The 23,639-nt window shown below is 32.4% G+C and overlaps 1 protein-coding gene across 1 annotated transcript; it reads right to left on the bottom strand.

Annotated features, from left to right (window-relative positions):
* Positions 1-6,216: 6,216 nt before the first annotated feature.
* PHT4;2 (phosphate transporter 4;2) lies at positions 6,217-10,196 on the bottom strand. Its single transcript, XM_078973991.1, has 8 exons — positions 9,616-10,196; positions 7,966-8,192; positions 7,540-7,891; positions 7,402-7,446; positions 7,129-7,275; positions 6,898-7,035; positions 6,746-6,779; positions 6,217-6,650 (listed from the first exon to the last, which is right to left on the bottom strand). The coding sequence occupies exons 1-8, from the start codon at positions 10,051-10,053 to the stop codon at positions 6,481-6,483; spliced, it is 1,551 nt and encodes a 516-aa protein (XP_078830117.1). The 5' UTR covers positions 10,054-10,196; the 3' UTR covers positions 6,217-6,480.
* Between the last annotated feature and the right edge of the window lie 13,443 nt (positions 10,197-23,639).

The following is a 23,639-nucleotide window of genomic DNA, read 5'->3' as shown; positions in this document are numbered from 1 at the left end:
TTCTTTCTTTATAAGGCAGGAGGGTGTGGTGTCACCATTACCACACTCCACTTCATTTTGACAATAACAAAATCATGCACTAAGCATGGTATACCATTTGAGAGAGAGAGAGAGAGAGAGAGAGAGAGAGAGAGAGAGAGAGAGAGAGAGAGAGAGAGATCACCAAATTGTACAACCCAAACCATGCACAAGACATGGTGTTCATTATGGCAAAACATGTCACATAGGCTTCATCTTAATTTTATGATATCCGACACCTTCCAGCCTAAAACTTTATATCTAATGGTGTGTTTGATTCATGAATTTCGAAGGAGTTTGGAGGAATTACAGTGTAAATTGCAATAAAAATTGTGTTTGCTTAACAAAATCAAAGAAATTATAATTCTTTAAATTCTAATAAATTTTGTATTTTAATGAGTTTGTCATCCTTTAGCTAATGTCAAAGATTTTAAATTCAATTGTTTATGTTTTATTAAAAAGACTCTCATCATTTTGTTTAATCATGATTCATCAAAGCAAACTAATTATAATCATCTTTCTCACACCCTACTTAGTTCTATCCATCTACTTCACATCCACACCCTCACACATAGCTCTCCCTTATCCTATCCCACTTACAACACCATGCCCACGTCCATGTACACATGTTTTCTTTCTTTCTTTAACTCTTTATCACATAGGTCTTGATTAAATGACCGTAGAGATAACATTAAAGCAAGATATATATATATATATATATATATATATATATATATATATATATATATATATATATATATATATATATATATATATATATATATATATATATATATAAAGAAAAAAATCGTAAATTTGTATGGGTAACAGTTTAATATGCTTCACGATGGGATGTTGAAATCCATTTGTCGATGGATTTGAATGTCGTATAACAATTGAACACAGGCATTTACAGAAATGGTGGGATGGGAGAATTTGATTTTTTTTAAACGGCAAACTAATTTATTCCTAAATTATCGCATATGTCTCCAAAAAGATTTGGGCTATGTTTGACGTATTACCTGAAAGTTAGTTGTTAGCTGAAAAGCTGGCTGATAGCTGAAAAGGTAGCTCATAAAAAATAATATTTGGTAAAACTAGCTGAAATTACATAAAATGACATGTGAAAGTATGTGTTTCTATAGTTAATTAAGGGGTGTATTTGAAATTTTTAAAAAAAACTCCTAAAAAGCTAGATTAAGTAGCTTTTCAAAAAGCTAGCTTATAAACTACTTTTTGGCTTACCAAACACAACAACATTAAAAAGCTCGAAAAATAAGTTAACTTATCAGCTAACTATGGCACGCCAAACACGGCCATGAACTCATGACTTCTTAATTGAGAGACTTAGGGGCTGTTTGTTTTTTGTTTGAAGATCTGCGCAACCACTTTTGTCTGCGCTACGCAGACAATGCGCAGACATATGCCCTCGCAGATTGTTTGTTTTTTGGAAGTGCGCAGATCAGAAAACGTCTGCGCGAGGTCTTCCTGGCGCAGACATGGGCCACTGTCTTCAAAGGTCTTCAGACCTCATTTTAACCTAAAAAAAAAAAAAAAAACATGGCCACCGTGCAGTTTTTTTTTTTCTTTCATTTTTTTGTTAAAAATACATTTTTAATGTTTATAAAATGAAATTAAGTTTAAAAATTCAATTTATTTTAACGGCCCGCAGACGTTAAAAACAAACAGTCTTCTTATTGCAGATTGCAGACATTTGGTCCACCTCTTCTGCCGCAGAGGCTTGCAGATGTGGTCCGCAGACTGCAGACATTTTGACTTAAAAAAAACAAACAGCACCTTACTCTTGTTATTTTCCTAAAACAAAAAAAAACAAAAAAAAAAAAAAAAAAAAAAACTTAGATCTATAATGTTAGTACAATAACTATTATTAAAGTATTCATTCAATTTGTTTGAGGTAAGCAGTTTAAGAAATTATATACACTTTTGAGTAAGTTTAAAGCTGTTCCACCCAATTGAAATGTTTTCTTTTACGTAATTTTCTCAGTATCCTATATTTTTGGTTCACTGTTTGGAAATGTTTATGAAATTAGTTCAGTTTGATCCGGGCTTTTTTTTTTTTTAATTTTTTTATTTATTTAATAGCAGAATTTTATTAAAAGAAAAACCGGACTAGCAAGAGAGTAGCCGGAAAAGAAAACAATTACATAATAGCTAGATTTGGGTCTTGAAGCCATCCAACCCGGATCCGTTTTGAATTTGGATTTTGGAACAAAACCCTTTTTTTTTTCAACTTCCACAGTTAAAATGGCACTATTTTACCTTTTGTTTTTCTCTCACTGAAACAAACATGAGTATGTGTTTATGGGCCGATCTAAACCACAATCAAATTCAAATTTAAGGCTATGCCATTTATAAGCTAGCCATTTTTTTTAATTAAGTTTATTGTCGCCTAGTGTTTGTCTATTTTGTAACACCATTAAATAAGTTAAATCATCCCTTATATTCACAACTAAGCACTATATGGTATTAACTCATCATCATGTTTAACCATTATATACCTCTTATTTTTTGATTTTATATATATATATATATATATATATATATATATATATATATATATATATATATATATATATATATATATATATATATATATATTAAGATGTAGAGAGAGAGAAAGATGCTCATTGGATGTAGTGGTTCGTTTTCCTCACAACAATTAACCACCAATTCTTCCTCTATTAGCTACCACTAAAAATATAGTATGATGTTTACAATTATGGTGCGTGGCCATATAGACCAAAGATGTTTTTGGTGTAACTATACATGATGGTCTTATAAACTATAGCTTATTAAAAAGCTATTTGTGATAACTAATTGATACTTAATACTATTTCAAATAGCTTATTAAATGTCAATTTATATCAATTTATATTTATCAACTAGTTTTATCAAAACTATTATTTTATCACCGTGAGCTTAGCTTATCATGCAAAAACTAATTTTCCAGTTAATCTATATAGCACAACCATTTAGTATTGGAATAATAACTTGAGAGGGTAACCAACAATATTATTTGCACATATTTGGTCACTTAACGTTTTTTTTTTGTACAATGTAAAACCATTAAACTTGTTGTTTTTGTTTAAAAGATACTATTATTACCTGTAATAGCAAGTAAAACTTGTTTTGGGGGGGGGGGGGGGGGTTGAGTTCCACCTTCGACAACATTTCCGGCGTTCGTTACCTCCGACAACGTCTCCGGTGGGCGGTGGTTTTGTTCAAAGACAAAGGTCTTTCAGAGCTTCCGATCATCGACGCCTTCGTCTCCTCCTTCACATCCCTTCTCCATCACCGACTACGCCATTTCCCTTTAAACAGTCGCCAAGCTCCGGTTATCTTCTTCAGCCACATTTATGTTCATCTTCTCATACTTCAAAAATCATTTATTACACTTCAATATATAATTTTTTTTATCATGTATCAGACTTCAGAAAAAGAATCAAAGTTCAAAATCATGTATTATTCTTCAAAGTAAAATCAATTTATGGAAAATTAGGAGAAAAACAAACCTAGTGGTTCAGTGCGAAATATGATTTCAGATCTGCCATCATTTATCATAAAAATCGATTTTGGAAGCTAGGATTTTTTGTGTGTTCATGTTCAACTTAAGAGGAAATCGAAATCTGAAGGATGAAATCGAATTCAAAGCAAGATCTAGAATCAAAATCGAAATATGAAGGGTTTTGTGCTTTTGTGTCTTTGTCTGTGTTCGTGTGTTCATCTTCATTCCCCACTTTCGAAATCCATCTTCTGTTTTCCTGATTTACCCCTGTCATGATCCATGATTTCAATGAAAATAATTTCAAAGGTTCAATCCCATTACTTCCTATGATATCAAGAACAGGGAAGAAGATCGATTATACTTTATAGCAGGTGTAAACAAGCGCTCAAGTGGTTTCTTTCATGAATGTTTGAAGTTCTTGGATGCATTTCTAGCAGTTGGAAGATCTTTGAAGTTCAAAATTTAAACATGCTTTTCAAAAATGTGAGCAACAACATCATATCTTGTAAAATGTCATCCAGTGTTGGAGTAAATTGAGAATGTTTGAAGTTCTTGGGTGCATTAAAGAATTAGATTGTAAGCGAAATCCCTAAGTCTTGTAAATCTTAGAAATTTCGCCGGAGAAGATGACGGGAGATATCGCCGGACGTGGAAGTCAAACCCCCCAAAAATAGGTTTTACTTGCTATTGCAAGTAATAATGGTATGTTTTGAACAAAAAAACAAGTTTAATGGTTAATAGTGCATCAAAAAAAAAATTAAGTGACCAAATATATACAAAGATATAGTTTGTTACCCTCTCAAGTCATTATCTCTTTAGTATTTATTTCATTCTCCTCTCTGGCTTCAATTTGATTCCAATCCAATTGGTTTTCAACATGCATGTCTCGCTTGAAAACATAAATGGGCTTGGAACCGGAATGACATGGTAGCTAGGGATGAGATTTAGAACCGGAAAATCAGACCGGAGCTGGAATATATAGAATCGGTTCCGGTTCCGGGTTTAAAAATTGGCTTTTTCCGGGTTCCGGATAATCCGGGTTTGGGTCCATCGGGTCGAGGTAAACCGAGTCTAAAAACCAGAAGCGTTGTTAGGAAGCAGAACCACTTTTATGATCGGAACCGGTTTTTGTGAAACGTTTAAAAGATGCATATCTCATTCATTTCAACTCCGATTGACATTCAGTTTTTTCCAACATGTAATTTAGAGTTTGTACATGATTTAGACTATAAATTTGCCATTTTTAGTTTTATATTAATTGACTTACAGTATCCCAAAGTCGAGATATCAAAGCTGGACGTTTTTAGTTTTTTTGTTTTTTTGTATTCGATGAAAGTTTTAAAACATGCAAATCTAATTCGTTTAAAGTCGAATTGACATGTGGTTTTTTTCCAACTTATAGTTTACGAAGTCGGGATATCAAAACTGAAAATTTTCAACTTTTCATCTATTTGTTTTTGTACTTTGTATTCTGTGAAAATGTTAACACATGCATATCTCATTCATTTAAAGTCGGAGAGAGTTCGTACATGATTTTATACTATAATTTTATTAATTTTGGTTTCATATTTAATGAGTTACAGTCCCCCAAAATCGAGATATCAATATGAAAATTTTCAAAGTTCAATACTTAGTAAGTAATTACCAAAAAAAAATTCGGGTTTTCCGGTTCTAAACCCAGTTTATCTGGTTCCAACCTACCCACTTTAATGTTTCCGGGTTTTTCAGATTCTAAACCTACTTTACCCGGTACCGTATCCAGAACCGAACTGGAACCGGTTTCTATATACCGGTCCGGTTTCCGATTCTAAAAAATCTTGTTAACCGGTTTTGGATTTTCCGGGTCCAGGTTCATCCGGTCCGGATTTGGACCCACTTTCATCCCTAATGGTAGCTTAGTAAAAGTAAAGGTTTGTTTAGGAAAAAAAGATAGTAATATTTAACATATATAATAAGAGTATTTAAACAACATTCCAATACTTCAAAAAAGTATTTTACTAAAAATTATTAATAAATTCATGGGTCAAAATCAATTTCAATGATAACTTGTAACAATTACTAACTTACTATATTCAAACCGACATGTACAACTATTTTTATATTTGTTTCCCAATATCTTCTTACATAAGCTTATGCATGTTTATTTAGATTTATTTTTTCATTTTCTAACTTTTTTACATATTTATTTGAACGTACAAACTTAATTTTTTAAGTAATGTGAATATATATATATATATATATATATATATATATATATATATATATATATATATATATATATATATATATATATATATATATATATATGTTGTACCATATATCACATAGGCCGATTTGAGAGACAAATTTCATGGTTGGTCATCTAAAGTAATGTTTGATGTGCAAAATAGTTCATTATTGATCAAATTCAATGTGATCCCAAAACCATTATAATTGTAAGTGGTTTGATCATTACTTAAACCAAACATTACTTTCTATAATCCTAAACCCTTTGTCAACAAAACTAACCAACAAGTTCGGTTTGATTTGACTTGACGTTTTGTTGTTTCATTGTTTGTTTTGGGTTTACATAATTTTCAAAGCTTACAATCAAGACAACGACAATCAACAAAGCGTGTAGAAGTATAAAATACTACTACTAGTAATAATAATAATAATAATAAATACAAGGCTTAAAAGTAACTTTTATATTATAAAAAGTCAATTACTTAACAAAATAATACAAAGACCAAACAAATATTCTTTCCAACTTTTCCCTCTACAACTTTTACATTTTGCACAAAGATTAAACAAATATTCTGTTCTTTTCTTCCTTTCAACCTACAACTTATATCATAAAACATTCCACCCTTCATTTTATCACAAAAGAATCCCACTAAACTTGATCTCCCTACCAATAAAATACTTTTTTTTTTTTTTTTTTTTGTGATAAAATCCTAAAAGACCCTTTCACCAGTAGCAAATAGGTTCCAAAAAATGGCTGTAACAAAATATAAACAAGCTGTAACAGTTAAAAACGCTTGAAATGATCCTAGCCATTCAACAAAGTAACCTGTTCCAATTGTGCTAACTATTGCAGCCAATGTCCCCGCAGAATTCGAAATCCCTAAATTATTTATAAACAAATGTTACAAAAAAAATAATAATAATAATAATCTCCAAATATAAAATGAACGATTTAAAGATGTTGAAAACACATACCATGGAGAAATCCCGCATATTGAGGTGCAATATCCTAGAAAAAGATCAGAAAATTAGGAAACAATTTAGGGTCCAAAGTATGTTGATTTTTTTTTTTTTTTTTTTTTTTTTTTTTTTTTTTTTGCTTTTAAAAAGAAAAACATGAATCTTACTTGCATATTTAACAGGAATCCAGCTTGACTGAAAGAACTCAAGCTGAGTGCTACAGTGATGAACACAGAAGCAATCACCGGTGTCTTCGCATAATTCAAACACAGTAGAGCAAATCCTGGCCCAATGAAACCAATCGACTGCAAGAGGGTATTTACGTCTTTTTCAATTTGTGACGAGGGTCTATATGTCTTTTTACACAGACAAGACAAAAAGAAGAAGAAGAAGATTACCTGCATGACTTTTCGAACAAAAGTCAAAGAGTATCCTTGTTTGATTAAATAATCAGAAGCAGCTCCTGCAACATACCCTGAGAACGCCATTGTTCCCCATGGCACAGCACTAAACCAAGCTGCTTGCTTTAAATTCACATTAAATACCTTTTCACCACAAAAAAACAAAAAGACTTCATAAATCAACAATCGAGCTTTTTGACTTAATCGATGAGTATTGTGAAAATCGTTAGTTAAAAGTGTAAGGGTAAAATGGTCAATTTAGCTACTCACAGTTTTAAAGTACACAGGCATCCATGAGAGTAGAACGAAGTATCCCTAAAAACCAATAAGAAAAAAAAAAAATACATCATCGTAATTCATAAACACTTGAAACATATAAGAATCAAAAAACAAAAAGCAAAAACTTACCCAATTGTTAGTTACATTAGCGAAAATGATAGCCCAAGTTGGCATTTTGGACAACAATAATCGAAGAGGAGGGAATTCACCCTTCTTCAGAGGAACGGAATCAGACTTTCCGGCTTGAATTAACCTCAATTCCGACTGGGTTATTGAAGGACTTTCTTGTGGATCATTTGTGACCCGAAGTGTCCATGTTGTTAGCCATAAAAGCCCTAGACTTGAAAAAAGAATAAAAGGGCCAGAAAGCCCAATTGAAGACATGACGATAGGTGTCAACACTAATCCCACAACATTCCCAAGGTGAAATCCTCCCATTGATAACCCAACAGCTGTCGCTCTTTCGTTACATGGAAACCACCTAAGAAACAGTAATTTCTAATTACTTGTTAAAAAGAAACAGTTTTTCTTCATTCAATAGAGAATGGAGTTTACCTTGATAAAAGAATTGTCATTGAAGGAAGAGCGACTCCTTCTGCAAGACCAAAGAAAGCACGCATGGCTAAAAGGGCAATTGTGGAATGATTTGCAGCCCATGGAGTCAAAAGTGTTGCTAAAGACCAAAAGGCAACACCCCAAGCTAACACCCGTTTTCCTCCGTATTTGTCCACTAATGCTCCTCCAATAACCGATGAAAAAATGTATCCCCATAGAAAAGAAGACTATTCATGCAATAATTACATAAAATCTTGGTTAGTTTTCTATGTTTATTTGATTTCCCTAATAATATGAAATAAACTTGCAACTTGCAAGATATAAAACAAGCTAATAACAAAAGTCACAAAGGCTCAATGTCATAAATGGGTTGGTAAGTAGGAGTTTTTAGTCCTTTGAAAAGTATATTGACACGTGTCTAGTCAACATATTCAATGGGAGATGGCTGCTAATGACTTTTCATGCTTGAAATCCAATGCAAGGGTTAGGTAGATTCAAGATTTTTCATTAACTATTACAATAATTCTTTTCTTTCCAATCAATTTTTTATTTTATTTTTTTATTCCTACAAACACTATAAAATTATGTAGAACGGGAAAAAAATCCAAATGGGAGCAAACTCAAAACAATAAACATGTTTTAAGTTTTATATTTTCGATACATAAAATAAGTACAACAAAAAGTTATCAATTATTTCTATATATTTAAAGAATTAATAGTAAGCACAAAATTTTAAAAGAGCATATGCCCACCCTAGATCCGCCCCTATTGGCATTCACCACACTAATTCACATCATATGAACCACAACAATTTTCGCTGTTTAAAATGTTTCATATTAAATTATTTATTGCGACATTTACTTATTTAATATCTTATTTGGTCATATATTTTCCAACTTGTAATCTTTTCAGGTGGATGCCAACCAATCTCTTTTAAGTCCAACAACCACAAAAATAAAAATCAATTCACAAACCTAATACCAATACTACATCCTTCTCAATATTAATACCTTAATTTTAAACTACCAAAAAGAGGTATTAATTCCAACCAAAAACTAAAATTTCTAAAATAAAAAGGCATACACTCATTAGGCAATGAAAGAGGTATCACCCTTTACACAAACAATTAGATAGATCTTCCCTTTTTTCTTGTTTTTCTTGTTTATTTTATATGAGAAAATGCATAAAGAAAAGAAGCAACAAAATATTGTCATTCAAGTAGTACTTAGATTTTCATAACAATATCAATTACATCATTTTCATCCAGTTGGCATACAATGATACAGGTTAACAAATCAAGTCGATAATACTCTTTGAACTAAAGCGTATTCATCAACTACAAAGAATTAGAATCAATCATGAAAAATTATAGTTTCTGCAAATGCATTTTGGGGGCTGATCCTAATTCATTTCAACGTAATCAACAATCAATAGGTCAATATTGTTCATATTTGATACTAGAAAAGAGAAACCGATAGGACACCTGGATTTTAAAGATTCCACCTTTTTACACGAGCTTTATTGTTGTGATAATTAACTACATGATCGATTGATTTAGGATGGTGATCATCGAAATATGATCAAGAATTCAATGTAACAAAAAGTCAAAGCTAATCATTAAAGGGGAAAGGAGGCAAGAATATATATTACCTGAACGATGCCCAAGAAAGAACTGCTCCAGCCATGTTTGGCAGCAAGAGGAACAATAGCTACAGACATAACAACTCTATCAGCATTACACAAACACATCACACATGCCATTAACGCCACCACCTTCAACCTTTCCGGCATAACAAAAGTACCATCTTGCCCTCTTCCTCCTGTCAGTATTCCTCTCTCTATACCCTCCGCCGTACACTTCACCAATCCCCCTCTTTTTCTTCCTCTCTCTACAATCGCCTCCATGTTCCTCCCGCCACCACCTTGCAGTGACAAATTCCCCCATTTCCGTTCAATATTATATCGAAATCCGAAAAGGGGTTTCCTGAAACGGATCGAATTCAAATGGGCATCCGAAAGCCTTGAAGATCTTGCACCAAATGCAAGGGCTTTAGAAGTAACGGCAGCGTTTCCGGCTGCGGGGGCCATGGCAGAAACTTCGATTCAGACTGAGATTGATTAGTTAATGGGTATGGCAGCAATCGTATATAATAGCTACTATAGTTGTCAATGAGATTAACGGCGTCGTCATTGATCGACGGATTTGAATGGGGTTGGTGAGAATGGAGGCATTGGAAGGGATGAAATAGGAGAAGGAGGTTGAGGGTATTTTGGTCATTATTAGAATTTAAATTTTATTTTGTGTGTCGACCACCGCTCCAACGTGGCAAGACGTGGCAATGGGTCGCATCATATTACCAAACCCTTCTGGCCAACTACCCCGCCACCGGCAACCGGCTATAGCAGGTAATCCTCGTGGTTGGTGCAATCGGAATTCGGCATTTCCCACTTACCAAATGAATATATCATCTTTAAAAAACGATAATTTTACGATAACCATCATATTCTTAGTCTTTTAATATAGGAAAATGGCATAAAAACATATAAGTTTAATAAAAAGAGGTATCCTAAAATCATTTTTGGTGTATTATAATCAAAAAATTTCATGATTTTGCATAAATATCATTTGCCGGAAACACCCTGATAAACGGTTTACAGAGCTATTGATGTGGGCTGATGTGGATAGTTTAGGTTTAGCTGTATGTCATTGCCACATAACACGTTTAGTGTAACCATAATTTACTCAAGACCGGCTAAGTTTTAGTCGGTCTATATTTTGAGACTGTAGGTACGGAGTGTACACTCGCATAACTAATATGAATTTGGTAATACGGTGGTTCGGATGCATCGCTGCTAGTGAGGTTCCAAGGGGAAAAGTCCAGGATAACGATCCCACCAAAACCTAAGGATCACGTCTATTCCAAGTGATACAAAACTTCCCTCTAAAATTGTCATATTCTTCTAATAAATTAAAGGTTTGGTGTTGCAGAAAAGACATACGAAATATAACATCATTACTTTATCGGTTTGTTGTCACGGACTACATATAAAAACAACAATATATTTTGTGTTTGTGATTTAGATTAAGCTTGTAATCTAAATTAATTTTCTTGTATTATCTCATGTCTAAATTCGTATAACCTAGGCATAAGCCATAAGGTCGAATTACGGATTTCAGAAAATGTGTTTAACACGATCTCGAAATTATTCAAGTACAGATTGATATTAGAATTCTATTTTATAACATTCGAAATCTATAATTTTGAATGAATGTCAAGGATTGCAGAATCGATCACGGACATGAGTGTAACACCCCAAAATTTTCTAACTTTTTCAAATTTTAAAATGTTACAGTTTTAATAAAATAATTACGGGTATTAATCAACATTTAACAAAAACGTGACCCACAAAAACATTTATGATTAAAACACTGAGTGTTACGATTAAGCATCATGCAAACCATAGCAAACAAATAAGAATTACATCAATATCATTTAAAAAAGGAACTTAACAAGTTTTACTTCATTCTCTATCTCTTATCTTCTATCTTTTATCTCATTTTTGTACTAACTGTTTGACTTTGATAGAAAAGTTAAAGTTATCAAAATTTTCAATCATCTATTAACATGTTTTAAACTCCTTCATGACTCTTATTTAGCACAATGCATGTGTTCAGTAAGTCCCTAACTCACTCAAATCTTTACCACATTTCACAAATCCCTTTCATGGTTCCACTACAGACCCTATACTAGTATACCCACATCATACATAACCCACCTTGACTTCACCACTTAGGAGATTTGTTCCAATGGTTTAGACCGTCCATATACTAGTTTCACTTTCATCATTTTAAAAGTACTTAATGTAGCATTCTACAATTTCATCTAACTTATGTGGAGATTCATAAACATCTAGCATGTCAATTCCTTCCTATCACTTGTTACACAAGATTCTACCTAACTTAAGGCATAGAAATCCTATGACACATTCATACTTTCCATAACCAAAGTCTAAGCCTAGGAGTGGAATCATCCAATCCTAATTCGCTTAAACTATCGCTCTGATACCAAACTATACCACCCCAAAAATTTCTAACTTTTTCAAACTTTAAAATGATATGGTTTTAATAAAATCATTATGAGTATTAACCCACATTTAACAAAAACCGGTCCCACAAAAACATTTATGATTAAAACGTCGTGTGTTACCATTAAACATCATACAAACCATAACAAACAAATAATGATTACATCAATGTCATTTAAAAGGAACTTAACAAGTTCCGCTCCATTCTCTATCTCTTAACTTCTATCTTCCATCTATCATATTTCTCCTCGAATACAACCTGGGATACATGGCATTAAAAAGAGACATATAAGACAAAAATGTCTCGTGAGCTACGTGAGTTTTAAACCATAGAACATTTCAATCATTTTCAAGAAAAACTCATTTCATTTATACCATAAAGCATTTTCAATTATTTTCAAGAAAAACTCCTTTTATTCATACCATAAAGCATTTTCAATCATTTACATGAAAATCATTTCATACATAGCATGACATAGTTTAGACCATAAAACTTTTTCAAGAATTTTCAAGGAAAACTCCTTTCAAACACATCATAAATATCATTTCATATCTTATCATTTCGTTTCAAAAGACTTTTTTCCATATTCCATTCTCTCTTATCATTAAAGGCTAATTCTGGTATTCAACCATTGCCATTTTTATACTTAGGTTCTAGCAATATCTCTATGTTTATACCAAGGTGGAAAGAACAATATCAGTCCACTAAGGCATCATTTCTGTTAGGCAATCTATCTCGCGAAGAGGAAGCACCACCCTGATAGATTCATCTATATCTCGTTACGGGGACATCATGGCTCGAGCAATATATTCTTTTCATTACATTCTATACTTTACACATTTACATACATTATTCTCATTTCTTTCCATGCTTTACATATTTCATACATTATTATTTTTTATTTCCATGCTTTACATATATCATACGTTAGTATCAAAATACTCATTTCAAAAGTAAATAATTTATATTTCAAAACATATCAAACACATTATCAAAACATCAGTTCTTTCAAAACATTTTAGTCTTTCAAAACGCTCTTGCCTTCAAGACATTCTTCCAAAACATCCTTTCCAAAATCATTTAAGACTTTCATTTCAAAATGTTTCGTATATCAAAGCATTAGTATTTCATTATCATAAACTCATTTTGTCATGTACCCCAAAGTGGTAAAAATGCGAACACATACACACCTAGTTCTCAAATGTAGATTGACACACTCTTCTAGCTCAACTTCACAAGAAATAACCTATTAGACACAACCTATACAATATAGAAGAAGGTCAATAAAATGACCAAATTACCCTTGAGGGTCATAAATATAATAAACTCTTCAATACATCTTTTTTCATCCATCCTTAACTAGTGTAATTGGAATCAGGTCAAATGGATAAGCCAAAATCAAGTTAGGAAAATATTCGGATCCTTATTAGAGTGTTCCACGCCCATGTAAATTAAGGCATGAAATTTTTGTAACATCCATAAAATTCATGAGAAATTTAAACTTTTAAAACAACCCAGAAAGCATCATTGTTTACAAATAGTTTTCAAAACATGTTCAATATCAGAGAAATCCCAAAATCCTGAAACAAAATATGAGGAGGTGCATAATCACGCTTTTACCTTCCCGCGATCATCTGAGGTACCTGAAACATAATCAAAAACTGTAAGCCCAAAGCTTAGTAAGTTCCCCCAAAATACCAATGCATAAGCAAATAGCACATAACATAATAACATGCAATGGGTCTACAACTAACAGACTGGATTACTCATGTGCCTTTAGTATGAGTTTGGCATGCCCTCCCCGACCCTCATCTTATGTCTGGTATGCTCTAGGGTTTGTTGGCTACAACACGGAGCATTACAACCTCAACCCACCCCACACAATATGTCGACATGTATCAGATAATATCATAAACATATAGACAGACAGTATCATAGGTAGTCCTACAGATCTACCAGACTAGCATATTAAAACTAGCATGCATATTTATTCCATACCCGGCATATCAACAATATCAGGTTATCAAACCACTAAGCCGGCCTTTGTGCCTTCGACCCGAAAGTATAGTGAGGAAAACTCACCTCACAAGTAACACAAAACTGATAAGGTCTGACTCCAAATCTCAACTCTCAAACTCAAATGCCTATAACCATCAAATGACCAATTCCATCAAAATCCCAACAATACCCAAAATACCTCAAGGTCAAACTTGGTCAAAGTCAAAGTCAACAGTCAAGGTCAACATTCCATGTTGACCCATCATGCCGTGTTTACTAGCAAACACGTTGTGTTTCGATAGCATTAAGATGATCGGGAAACTCCAGTCAACACATCGTGTTGGCTTGCAAACACGCCATGTTTTCCCGAGTTCCAACAACTTAATACATTCAGATGTATTCTTCGATTCCAGGGACTCCAAGGCTCAGATATATACCCAAATGCTAACAAAAAGGATAAAGTTTCCAACTTTATTCCTTGGAACTACTCCAAGGGTCCGAAAACCCAACCACAAGGCATGAAGATTCAAGGGCTTAACCCATAAGCACTAAATCCTTGAAGTCTGAAACCCATCCTTTCCAAAAGAGATACTAGCACCAAAACCATCCCAAAAGTCGGTGCTTTATAGACATGCATACCCAATGCATGTATTGAACCTAAAATAGGTCAAAACGGGGATTTATGACCTACACTCCATGCATGACATCAACACTCGACTATAGGCCAAATCCAAGAGTCTACAAGGTCACTTAGACCTGGAGATTCATAAAGTTGTTAACTTTATGAGATCTAACCATTCCCTCACTCAAGAACAACAAGAAAAAGGGACAAAACTCAAGATCTAGCAACATAGAGGAATAAAAATCGGATCTTGGACACTTACAAAGGTACATAAGAGTGCTAAACTGAAGATGAAGGCTTGCTTGCTTGATCCTTACTTCTTTCTTCCAACTTCTTCCTTCTTTAGCTCCAAAACACCACACTAATTCAAAAATAAGAGGGAAAGATGATTAGGGTTCTCAAGGGTCGATATGGGGAGTTGGAGGCTACTAAAAGACCACCCCATGGGACTTACATAGATTATATAAGGTGCAAAACCCCAAAATTAGGGTTTTCTCATCTAGCCGCCAACACGTCGTGTTGGTCCATAAAAACACGCGACCCAAAAGTTCCTCAACACGCCATGGTGAGGCTTCACATCATTTTCTCATTTTCATAAAAATTCTTTTTCTATAAGATTTGTACAAACTCTCAGACCCTAGTTTGTGTTTGGAATCATACTATTGTTCATCCAAATCCCTCAAACCAGGACTCTAATACCAATTTGTAACGTCCTAAATTTCAAACCAATTTTTAAAAAAAAAAAAACATAAGTGAACCAACCATTTTCCATAAAGATGAGGAACCAATTTTTTTCAGCCACAAAACACCATAATCATGTGATGCATATGTGTCACAGTCAAGCTGGAGCATTCCCACTGCCAGAAGCACAACCTAAAAAAGATTTAATCCACAACTGTAAGCAAAAATCTTAGTGAGTTTTCCAAAATACCATATATTACAATGCATATACATTGCATATAAACTGTGGCTCACGACCTCTCTCCGTTTGTCGTTAACTCCTCATACAGACATATGAACGAATCAGATAGATGAACAACCAATCATACAAAAGATTATACAGGTCTACTCATACTACTCTACTATATCATTCCTTAGATCCATCATACAAGGATATACACTATAACAAATAATATAGTGAGATAACTCACATAAAACTAACAATAACAGTCTAACAGTCTTAGAAGAATAAACGACTATCACGAACCACCTATAACTAGATAGAGGTCAAACCTCAGCCTAAGTCTCAAACCTAAAAAGTTTGACCAAAAGCCAAACATGTCAAAAATTCAATGGTCAAAGTTAATAGTCACACCATGACCATTGATCTAGCGCGCCACTAAACACAACATGATAAATTAGTCGTTAATCCACTCAAAACTCATGCTATGAATTTTACTTAACAACTTCCTCCTTTAGGACTTAATCCCTTAAGTCTAGAAGTCCAACTTTCAAATCTAAATCTTATAATGGTCTTAATGGATAAATATTTCAACTTTATCCATAACCATGGCTCAATCAAGCAAGATCTCTAACTCTAAGTCCATAAAACTTCCAAAAGGTCAAATATTTATGCATGGTCCATAAAAATGCATGTAAGGTCCTTTATCCAAACACAAAAGTTCAAAGACCTAGAATTGTCATTACAAAGTTCAGGATTTTCTCAAACTCCAATAACATCAACTTAATGGACTTAAGCTTTGTTCTACCATCAAATCTAGAGAGGGAAAAACATAAAGGTAAGAACTTTACACCTAGGGGTTTTTTGTTTTTTAAGAAAAACCACTTCTGGTTACGCTGCACAACACACACACAATACTTGGAATTTCACAATTTTTTGTTTTTTAGAAGACTTCTGACTTAAATATGGTTGCGCATTTGCTACGTAGCGCAGCACTGACCCCTTATCTTCACACCACTTCTCACCTTACTTTAAGTTTGTTCAACATAGATTTGTTTTCATTTTTTTCAACATGTTTATTATTTTAATAATTTTATGGAGAATATTTTAAACAATTTGAATATACTTTACATAATTTCAAAACCATTTGGTAAATTTCATATAAATATATTTTTATTTTACATTGTCTATAACCAAATATTAATGAATTATAAAGTTAATCACTAAATTTACCAACTTTATTGAAGTTAACCGGAAAAATAACTATCGTCTTCGAAAATTTAACAAAATAAACATGTTGTTCGCCAAATTACCAATTTTATTTATTGTTATTTTCGCAATTATTATGTTTAATTAATTTATATAAACGTCTTTAAAAATCATAGGACCACAATGATATTTTTATTTGATATTCATATGATTAAACTAAATAAAAATTTGATTTAGAATTATTTTTAACTATTATATGGTTAATTCCAGTTTATTGCAGCAGTTTGCAGATGTAAAAAAAACAGACTTTTTATTACAAACTACAATTGTTTGGTCCATCTCTTCTATTGCAGAGGGTTGCAGATGTGGTCTACAAACTTTAGGTGTTTTTTGCTTCGAAAAAACAAACAACTTACAAAAGATCCAGAAGAAACTTGAGTGTTTGTATCTTCTTTGCAACAAGCTATAATTCACCATAGTGCTCTAACTTCACCTTCAAGTTTCACACCAAGACAAAAGAACTTCAAAAAAATCAATGGAGAGAGGCTAGGGTTAGCAAGGAATGTTCTCTAATGATGGGGGCTTAGAAAATGACAAACCCCTAAGGGTTTGTGCCTTTAAATATGCCTAAATCCCGATATCTCTAGGTTTTTGTAACATCCCGATTCCCAGGTATGAGAATTTTAATTAAAAGGAGCAAATTTTTCATGGAACTCGTCGAGTTGATGGCCTCAACTTAACGTGTTGAAAGTCTTTGGGCCGCAGATCTTTTTGGATCAACTCAGCGAGTTGGTGAGGGAAAACTCGACGAGTTGGTGGCTGATTAAGAAACCTTAATTTTTAGGGTTTTGCACCATATTTAAAGGCCTTAAGCCCCATTGATGGCCTCCCTAATTACCTCCTCTGTCCAAAAACCCTAGTCTCGTGTTTTCTCTCTCATATTTGAGTGTGTGTGAGCTTGAGTGTTTTCTTGGTGTTCTTTTGAAGAGCTTGAAGTTGGTGGTGCATAGCTTGAAGGGGGAAGCTTTAGATCCAGAATCTCCTTGATTTTAGCTACTGTTTTGAGGTAAAAAGTCGAAAACTCGCTCATCTATTACTTAGATCTCTTCCTTAGAAGTTTATTGTCTTTTTTTGCTCATTTTTGGATCATTCTTGGGTTTGGGCATTTCATGAAGTTATTACTTCAGATCTGGATGTTTTGTGGCCTCTTTAGGCTTAAAGTTTCAAGCTTTATCAAGTTCTAGGCCCCCTTCATGCTCTAGGCCCATTATTAAGCCTTCTTTGAGCTTTGAAGCCTCTTGGTGACATGCATGGACGTAAAGTTAGCAACTTTACGTGGTTTTCCAGCTCTTGGGTATCAGATCTACATTCTTAAGCCTTAGAATGGATGAAAAGGACTAAATAAGCTAAGCTGGGAAAACTTGACGAGTTGTCCTGACAACTCGGCGAGTTGGCTCGGTTTTCCCGCTTTTCTGGATACTGTAGTAACTCGACGAGTTGGTATGTGCACTCGACGAGTTGGGTCAACATGGACTGTTGACCTTGATTATCGAATTTGACTTTGACTTTGACCATGGTTGACCAAGTTTGACTTTGAGGGCATTTTGGGTATTTCGAGGTTTTGATAGAAATTGGCATATAGTGGTTGTAGGCTTTTGAGTCCGGAGCTAAGTTTTGGAGTTGGATTTTGTCGGTTCAGCACTGCTTGTGAGGTGAGTTTTCCTCACTGTACTTATGGGTCGAAGGCACCAATGCCGACCCTTTTGGATTGTTATCCTGGTTATCTTAGGATGCTACTATGCTGTTATGATCTGTTAGATCGATATCCTGGTAGATAGGATGATGCTATGCTTATTGATTTGTATGATTTGTGCTTGCATGTTAATTGATTATGTGTTTATGAGTTATGTATATGTCGACATGTGTGTGTGTGGTTGGGTTGAGGCGATCATGCTTTGTGTTGAAGGCCAACAGACCTAGGGCGACCCAGATAGACTGAAGGCGTGCGAGGTGGTCCAATCAGGACGAAGGCCCGACGAGCGATCCGGATAGGTTGTAGGGCTTGCGAGACGGTCCAGTCATGTCGAAGGCTCGGGAGCGGCCCAGATAGGCCGAAGGCCTTGCGTGTCAGTCCAGTCAGGCCGAAGGCTCAGTTATGCATGATGTTGTCTGTTATGTTTACGTGGTGGTATTTTAGGGAAGACTCACTAAGCTTTGAGCTTACAATTTTTGGTACCTTAGATGATCGCGGAAAGGCGGAAGCTTGATTGTGCACCTCCTCGTATTTTGTGTTATGATTTCTGGAAAAAAACTTTAATGTGAAACCTATTTTGAAAACAATATGTAATAAATGATGGTTTTTGGATTTATGTAAATGTTTTAAAATTTTCAAAATTTCATGGATGTTATAGTTTTGGCCCATAGGCCCTTCACGTCACGAGTTTCATTAAAGATCGTGTCGCGAACTGGTCACCGCCATACCTTATAAACCCGTCGCGTCGCTCCCTAAAAAAATCTCAATTTAATTAATTCAACTTAAATAATCCAAAAAATACCAAGAGAACGGGTGTTACAAAAGACTTCGAGGAAATGAGATGCTTCGTTGGACATGATGTAAAAATAGTTAGACAAGGTACCGATGATCATAAATAAGTTGAGAGTTATAACTATGACCAACAAATCATGGGAGAGATTAAAATGGTTCATGCATACTCAAAGGAGACACCCGACAAATACGTTAATAATGGTGGAGACCGGTATAATCAAGGTCATAGAAGAGAGGACCTCCGAGAAGGAAGTGAGAAGATACCTTAAGCTTAGACTTTGAACTTTGAAGCTATAGAAACTTTTGGGGGGCATGACCAAACATAGAAGGAAATGTGAGCTTAGGTGGGATAGTAAAATAATATATATCTTAGTTACATGTTTATCTATATTTGCTTCTCAACGTAATGTTTATCTTCTTATTTATTATATTTATATTTACAATACTATTACTAGTATCAACTTTTTAATCCCCTCTGTTTTGTTTCCCACCATGTTTGACATTTGACGCGTATTTACTCTTGCTAGAAGTTTTTTATGGAAGAAGTCTTTCAATCTTGGACGGACGTCTTTCATGGAAGAAGTTTTTCAACCTTGGACAAACGTAAGATTGTAAGATTGTATCTATCTAACCAATTATACCCAATTTGCTATGGGATTTGGGTATTATTTTTATTTATTATTGTTATATAATGCTTCCATAACATTGTTAAAATGTTATTTGATTATATTAGCAAAATCATTGCCATCTACATATGTACCAAAGACATTGCAGATGACTTCAAGTGTATTCTAAACACCATCCATGTTTAACGATAAATTTAGAGTGTGAAACATGTTAGACGAGTACCATTCCTTTATACATTAAAATAATTCTGTAAGTACATTGGTCATTGTCGAGGTTTAGCGGTATTTAAAATGTTGTCATACTAAAAAATTGCTATGCTTGTAGCATAGAGGGGATGAACGGTTGTGGCTCGAGAATTTATGAAATAATCAAATACTGGTAATAATACCAAGACAATGGTCATTACACTACTTGAACAACAATTTTATATCTTGTTATCTTAACCTATAGATTTTTCAATATATGGTCCCTAAAAGAGGTAAATTTGTCCATAATAATAATAAAAATAATAATTAATAAGGGTTAATACTTAATAGTATAAAACACCTTATATATTTATCTTTTTTTTTTTTTCAGAAAGAACCTTCATATTTGACAAATTTTCACGGAAAGAATTTGAGGGTGCTTTTCAGAAAGACAAAATATATAGAAATCTAAGGATTTTTCGGAAAAAAAAGTTTAGGTTTTTAAGTAAAAAAATTGTCTAAAAATGAAAATCACCGGTAAACCTCCTAAAAGAGTCAAATCAGAATAAATTAAAAAAAAAAAATGCAAGATCGTTTTAAAAAATCAAATTAAAATTTACTCCAAAAAAACCCTAAAAATTTTCTGGTATCAATACTAATAATAAATACATAACATCATAATAAGTAAGCACATAAGTGACATAAGTAACAAAATTTGTCCAAAGCCTCAAATATTCGTTGGGCCCAATACTTGCTCCAAAATTCGTTAGACCCAACCCAACCCCATTTTTGAATCGTGACCTGGGTTTTTATGCAACTGATTCTGGTCTAGTTAATAAATGTTTTTGAGGTGAGTCCTTATAATTTTCAGCCCGTTCCAAAAAAAAAGTTTTTGATGTGACAAGATTTATCCTGCGTAAAAAAAAATAAGTTAATCTATCTAATTTACTAAATATAATTCTATTTGATATTAACTCTTTAATATATTTCAAATGTATACCCCATAAACATCATTTAAACAAAGCTTACTGGTTAATGAACAACTTAACGAATAATCTGAGCAAAACGTTATTAAATTGGTTCCTACCTTTTATGCCTACAAATGTTACTACCCAATAAAATTATGACAATTATCATCATTCCATATTTTTTTAACTAACTCATTAAGGTTATATTAGGAACATATCAATTACAATTAAATTGAATGATGATTTGTCATAATTTTAGTGGGTAGGAATAATTGTAGGCATAAAAGGTAGGAGGTAATTTAATTTATCTTATATTATATACGTACAATAAGTTAGGAAATATGAAAAAAAATCAATAATTTATGAGACTAAAGTACATGTAAGTTTAGAGGTACATTTTAAGATTTAAGATGCCGATGAGCTCAAACAAAAGATTATGGTGTTTTAATATATGATCAATTAATTTTTTTTTTTAAAGTAAAATTTTATAGTTATATATAATTAGAATAAATTAAAGTTTATTCAGAAGAAATTAATATTTAATATGAATCTTAACAGAAGATGGTAATATCAATAAAGTGATTAAAGTCTAAACATAAGACCAAAGGTTAAGTGTGAAATAATATGTTTGTGTAAATCCCTAGAAAAGGTATGACCATGAAGTTGATGTATCCCCTCCATTGCAGTTAGTTGTCTTGCTTTAATAACATGCCAAAAAACTCTACCCGTTGTCTTACATGCACCCTAAGACTAAATTACAAAAATGGTCCATATAGTTTATAAAATTTCATAAGCTTAATTGAACTTTGTATTCCGTTATACGGGCATTTTTGGCTATTTTAGTTTGTTACATCATTGTTCCATATGATCTAATTTGTTTTACACTTAGTCTAAATTATTATTTTATGGTTTTACCCTTATAAAATATTTTATTAATCTCTTTTATTATTTATTTTTAATCATACTCGTCCAATGTACCCCTAGATACTCTAACACTATTTTCCTCTTTTTTTTTTCATTGAACGAGTCATATCATCTTTTTTTCTTATCGGATCATTGATCTTCTCCATTTTAGTTCTCTCGTAACTAAACTAACCCTTGCCCATGTATTTGATTAAGGGAAAATTATTTGATTGTATAATTATTTTTTTCGTCTTGTTTATGTTTAGATAATTTTTTTTTTTTTTTTTAATATTTGACCACTTAATAAGTTAAATGATTAAATGTGTATAAAAAAAGAAAAATACTTAAATGTGAACAATTTCTTTTACAATTTTCTTAATATTTTTTATAATTTCTTACAATATTTATATAATATATTTTTTCTATAGGTTTCTAATACAATATTTTAAACTTTGCTTATATATTTTTTAATGTTTTTATACTTTTATATAATTTTAATACAAGGGCTTTTAAACAAAATATTTTCTAAATGTTTTAAATTTTTCTTACAAGCTTTGAACTTTATTATTATTATTATTATTTTTATATTTTCATAATTTTTTCTTATAACTTTCATACAGTTATTTCTATTTTTTTAGTATTTTTGAAGTGCTTCACAGATTTTGTATGATAATTTAATACTTTTTATAAGATTTTAAAGTACTTTCATTAAATTACTAGTTTAACACGTTGTATTAAAAAATTAAAAGTTTATAAACTTCTAATTATAAAGTATTAAAAAGTTGTAATAATTTTAAAACATTACATTATATAGATTTTTGTTTTGTTTTTTATTTGATATGTAATTTTTTCATTTTACAATTTTAAAAACTCTCCATACTTATTGTTACATATTTAACTTATTTAAATTTATTTTTAATTACAATTTACTTTAAAAATATTGTATATGCTAAATAACAAAAGAGAAAAAATATAAAGTATTTTACAAAGCAAAACCATATTTATTAATTAAAAGTAAAGTTTAGAGTTGATCAATATTTAATTAATATATAAGACATTATGGATACTTAAAAAAACATTTGAAAAAAAAAATAGCACAAAAAAATATGAAAATAAAATCAATACGAAAAAGCGGAAAAAATGACATATCAAGGGAATTAAATTTTGTTTTGTTTATATTTAGGCAATTTATGTTTTTTTTTATATATTTGACTATTTAACTTGTTAAATTTGATTACATGTTATCATTGTTACTTGAGATAGACAATGACAATGATAATATGTGAACACATATAATAAGTTAAATAGTCAAATGTATATAAAAAAATTGCTTAAATGTGAACAAAGCGACATAGATGATTACCCAGATAAGTCATTTTCCATTGATTTAATTCAATTAAACTTATGGACATTGCTTGTTACATGTCCTTTTTGATACAAATATTATGTTATAATTTTAGATGGTTTTTCTTGTTTTATATGGGTGTTTCATTTCAGTGGCGGACGCTAAAAAAATATCTTAAGGGTTGTTCACATAGTTTTAGGGGTTGTATGCCAAAAAATTCATATTATCCCGAAAGATTTTCAAAAATACATTGTGGTTCAAAATTTGAGGGGTTGCAGTGGCCA

The sequence above is a fragment of the Lactuca saligna genome, chromosome 9 (assembly GCF_052625555.1).
Source record: "Lactuca saligna cultivar CGN05327 chromosome 9, ASM5262555v1, whole genome shotgun sequence".
Classification (NCBI taxonomy): domain Eukaryota; kingdom Viridiplantae; phylum Streptophyta; class Magnoliopsida; order Asterales; family Asteraceae; genus Lactuca; species Lactuca saligna.
This window is presented reverse-complemented; position numbering and strand designations above follow the sequence as displayed.